Raw genomic sequence first — 5,287 nt, forward strand, 5'->3', positions numbered from 1 at the left:
TTTCCTTCTAGCCTTTGTTGCTTAGTTTTCCAGCTTGCATACTCGTACATTCCATGTACTGATGCCAGTTGGCCTGCATCTTATGACGATGCAGACACAGGTACCCCGGATCAGCATCCAGCACGCCGTTGATCCATTTGAGCACTCCAGTGTCAGTGGTGAGCCTCCTTGCTTCTGGAGGACTCGGGTTGTTTTTATCTTTTAGTTTTGTTTTATTAGGATGTTGCGGGGTGTGTCCCAACATCCATCTCAGTATTGTAGAGGCTTCATAGACAGTCAGTCAGTTAGTATTGAGTCTCTCATCTATGTATATATGTAAATATTCTATTTTGAGACTCGAGTTGCCCTTTTGGGCCAGTTTTTTATCAGTTAAGTTGTTTATGTCTTTGCATGGCATTGAGTTATTATGTTGAGTCAGGTTTCCGCTGAGTTAAGAAAGCCAGGCCAAGGGTACGCCTGGGGCCAGCAATGGTCTCCGGGTGCCGGTCCCGCCCAGGGTGTAGGCTCGGGGCGTGACAGGTAACACAAGGATGTACATTATTTTGCGTCATAGTTTAAGGATGATTTTAGCAAAAACTCTGTTTGAGAATATTTTAAAGGCATAATACATAAACATGACCCTTAACTTGACGTCAATTGGAAACTATGACCTTTAACTTTAGTTGTGCACAAGTAGGCACTTAAACTTGTATAAAGTTGAACAAATAGACACATTCGTCCTACATGACACCCTACATGGAACTTTTGTGTCCTACGTGGCGTCCTACGTGTATTATGTCATATAGGACATGTGTGTCTATTTGTTCAATTTTATATAAGTTTAAGGGTCTACTTGTGTACACTCAAAATTGGAGGGCATAATTGTCTGTTAAAGCCAAGCTAAGGGTCATGTTTATGTATTATGTGTATTTTAAATACAAGGTAAATGTAAATTTAAAAAGTTGGGTAAGGAAATTACTTTTTCTAAAAAACAAAAATGCAATAAAGATGAGTAAATGAGAGTGACATAAGGAATCTTAATAGCTTAGTTAGTTCGCTAGAGTTCGATTCCCTACATTGTAATCTCCTCCCTATTTTCCCTTCCCCTACCCCCAATTTAAAATAGAAATGAGAGTGACGTGTAATTGCATTTTCTCAGTAGCGTACCTGATAAGCTACTCATGCTCTTCTTCGGGATGAAGATATCGAGTTTGGAATCCCAAGAACTATATTCCTGGTATTGTTTGATATCTGAGGGTGATGACTGCTCAACAGATTCACTACACCACTCCTCCTGGCTGAAATCCCGATAATAATCTTCCTGATATAGTTTGATATCTGTGGCTGACCGCTCGTCAGATTCGCTGCATGACTTCACCTTGATGGATAGAGACTTGTCTCGAAAACAAAAAGGGATCTCCTTAAGATATGGGCATTCACGCAAAACCAAATGTTCAAGCATACAAAAGGCAGAATTTGAGACATTCCATTCTTCAAGAAATTCACATTTTACAAGCTTCAAGACCTCGAGTTGAAAGAATTCGTGATCTCTCACTTCCCACTCATCATTGTCAAAGAAAATTGATTCCAGTTTCAGCACGCGAAGGTTGGGAAGCATTGAAATGTTGGATCGGTGACAACTGCCCAGGAAAAAGTTGGATAGTGTCAAATTTCTGACCGTTGCTGGGAAGATGTATGGACCACTTACAGTTGAATCTGCTGCTAAATGAATCTCAAGTTTCTCAAGGAAGTCCAAGCAAGGTAAACATTCTTGTCTGAAACCAACAAATGAGCATCTCAGCTCCCGAAGATTCGGCGTTTTTTGCACTAGCAATTCCACATCCTTTGCACATGAAAAGCATGGAGTGGAAAGAACTTCCAACTTCTCAAGTAATCCTTCCTCACCATTTAAAGTGAAATAAGTGTTATCGATGCACAAATGTCTCAATCTAACCATCTTCATAATTGTAACGGGTAGTTTCAGCTTTCCTTTTGTTGGCTTGAGTATCAGCGTTTCAAGGTTCCAAAGATTGGCAATGAGCGATGTAATTGAATCCTGATCAGTTTGTGCAGCAAAATACCTCAAGTAAACTAGCACCGTTGGGAAAGAATTGATAACAGTGGACTCCAAATTCAACACTTTAAGAAACTTGAAGTTGTAAAAAATTTGTGGGACTTGGCGACTAGAAACATTTGTTCTTTTGTCTTCCCCGAAATGTACAGAGTCAACAGGACAGCAAGACGAACTCCATTTTACAAGATTCTCCTCTTCACAGTAGAAGGCCAGACGACGTTGAGCGAACTGCTTGCGAGAGGATATACCTAACAAAGATTTGTCGTTTTGGTCCCTGTGTATGTATCAATTAGTATAATATATCATAAACTCATTTTCAAATACAACTGAAATACTTGATTGATTGAACAAATAAAGCACAAATAATTAATCTCTTACCATTTTATCCATGATAGAAAGTGCTCTTCCGCTGCTCTTTTCTTGCAGAAATCAAGCAATAGATCATGAACGCGGCATGCTTTGACCTTACCATCAGAACTCCTCTTAGCATTCATCACTAGGTTTCTTCTAATCAGATTCTCCAAGTAACCTCTCGCTATGTCCTGCAAACTCTTACCTTCAAGATCGTTTACAAAGCCTTCTCCAATCCACATCCATGTTAACTTTGAAACATTGATTTCTTTGAACTCTAAAAAAGTTCCAAAATAAAGAAAGCAGGACTTTAAATGATAGGGCAAATGTTGATAACTTTGCTCTATAATGTCATTTAAGGCACTTAACATATTGATACCTAAATGCTTAGCCACTTCACTCCAACATTCTTCTGTCTGCTCAATTTTTGATAGAATGCCAGCCACCAAAACAATTGACAACCGCAGACCTCCACACTTTCTTACGATTTCTTGCCCTACTTTTTCAAGGAGAGGAGAGCAACTTCCATTGCCAAACACTTTCATTTTTAGTAGCTCCCAACTTTCTTCGTAGGTCAACAAGCTAAGATGATGGGGTTTATTCACTGATTTAACATAGTCGGCAACATCGTGATTTCTCGTTGTAAGAAGAATTCTACTTCCAGTATTGTCATCAGGAAAGCAACATTTTAAATCATCCCACGCCTTGTGATCCCATACGTCATCAAGGAGGATAAGATATCTCTTGGAACGTAAAATTCTGGAAAGAATATCTTTTAATTCATCAGTCTCTTTACTAAGAAGAGATGTTTCATCAATAGAAACCTGTAGCATCGCCAAAAGAGACAGTAATAGGCCCCTCTGCGAATATTCTGGAGACACATGACATTGTGCACGGATATCAAAGTGAGAGACAACTGAATCATAAGAATAGAGTCTGTTGGCCAAAGTTGTCTTTCCTGCTCCAGGCATACCAACAATGGAGATAATGTCCAGCTCTCTGGATCCTCGTATTAGTTTGTGTACTAATGTCTCGATCTCATCTTTAAAACCTATAATTTTTTCTTTGATCGCTGACATTTTTTTCAGTTCTGACGACTTACTGGAAGTATCAATAGAAATGGTATAAGGTGACACTAAGTCAACCTCAAAGATTTTCTTTTGTTGCATCTCTGCAACCTCTGCGCTAATGTCCACGAGCCAACGCATGAGACACCAGTCAGGAACTCTTTTGCTCACACAAGAGTCAACGATATATTCTACCTCATATGCTTTGCCAATCAGTAGAGCCACACTTTTCTGAAGTTTGTCGTGAATATTGTATTGTTTTTCTGTAACCGACCTCAAAAAAGGTTGCACGCTCTCCAGTTCTTTTTGAATTTTTTGAAGTTGAATCTTCATAAAAGCAAATGAAACTGGATAACGGTCTTGGAACTCCTTCAAATTGCTTAAGACGAAATCAACATAGCCTAGTCCATGAATCCTTGGCAAATTAGATTGGAACTCCTTCCGGATGATGTGGTAGATCAATATCTTGATGTGCTCAAGCATAACTGGTAAATCAATAGTCACTTCCCCTAACACCACATTTTCACACAACGAGTAAACAAGTATTCCAGAATCAATCATCACAGTATCGATATCTTGAAGGTGAAATTCAAGATCTTGTATGGACAGATTGGCAATTAAGAGGTTGAGCATCTCCTGAAGAGCTGATATTTGATGAGTATTGAGATTACTAACCGATAGTGCCTTCAAGTTGTGTTGGAGAGTCTCCACAAAGCCAGCTACACAGTCAGCTACATGATCAATTGGAATAATTGGACGCCATTCTGATCGTAGAGCTTGCAGCACATCAATATAGATCTTGCGGATGCTTGGGTCAATGGGCTTAATCTTCATGTTCAGATGATCAGAAAGCAAACCATTCGTTTCCTGATTTTCGTTGTCATTGCTTGGGAGATACAACCAGGCAACCATTGCAGCGTGGCTGGTCACCTCTAAAACATGAATGAAGAAATCAATATATTGACTTTTCACCTCTATGAATCTGTCCGAAACATAGCATACAAAATTTTTCAATAACTTCAACTCCTTAAAAACATCTCCGATCTCTTTGTTAGGTCCACGAACAAAAAGTAGTGAACTAGAACAATAAATCTTCAATAAATTACCCAGATTCACTACAGCAGTATCAATGAAATCGATTACAAATTTGGGGGTCACAATAATACCATCCTTGTTGACTTTTGGAAATAAGTATTCATATCTGATTTCCAACTTAGTCTTCTGAATGTTGACTTGCAATTGATTGGTAACGCCATCAACATGATCGATCTCGCTGATTTCTTTAAGGTTAACGGCAGCATCATGAAACAGAGCTGGAACGTTGTGTACGATTTCAAGCATGTATGATAAATCTGTGAAGCTCTGTAAGCTGAGAAAAAAATCAAGGAATGTAACCTCTCTTTTAAGGAACTTGATTACATCCTCTAAACTCTCCGGCATATCTAAACCCCATTGATCTTCAACACGTTGCAGAGATTGAAGAATATTATGGTTCATTGCTGTGAAATTGTTAAAGTCAACAAGGTTCTTTCTCTTTGTATTCTCGACAAGTTATCATAAACAAAATTATTGATATCAAACAAGATTAATTAGGTGAGACTTTTCGGCAGTTTTCGAGATTCTAAATATTAAAAATGAAAAAATTACAACTTGTATTCAAAAATTCCCTCCTTTTGAATCTTCAACGTGGATTATGTATATAGATGAGATAATCATGTACTTGATCATAGTAAAACTTAATCCCACGCCATCACTTCTATTATTTATTATTGCAATTACAATACAAAATACAACATATATTTTCATCATTTTTTCA

At 38.2% G+C, this 5,287-nt stretch overlaps 1 protein-coding gene across 1 annotated transcript in view; it reads right to left on the bottom strand.

Moving 5' to 3' along the window:
- The window catches only part of LOC107062016 (putative late blight resistance protein homolog R1B-23), an 8,601-nt gene extending 3,518 nt beyond the window's left edge, over positions 1-5,083 (bottom strand). Inside the window, exons 1-2 of the mRNA XM_015312190.1 lie at positions 2,432-5,083; positions 1,147-2,327 (exon numbers count right to left, since the gene is read on the bottom strand). Coding sequence (XP_015167676.1) covers positions 1,147-2,327; positions 2,432-4,968 — 3,718 coding nt within the window. The 5' untranslated portion in view covers positions 4,969-5,083. The remainder of the gene's footprint in view (positions 1-1,146; positions 2,328-2,431) is intronic.
- Positions 5,084-5,287: the final 204 nt, after the last annotated feature.

The sequence above is a fragment of the Solanum tuberosum genome, unplaced genomic scaffold, assembly GCF_000226075.1.
Source record: "Solanum tuberosum cultivar DM 1-3 516 R44 unplaced genomic scaffold, SolTub_3.0 scf00192, whole genome shotgun sequence".
NCBI lineage: Eukaryota > Viridiplantae > Streptophyta > Magnoliopsida > Solanales > Solanaceae > Solanum > Solanum tuberosum.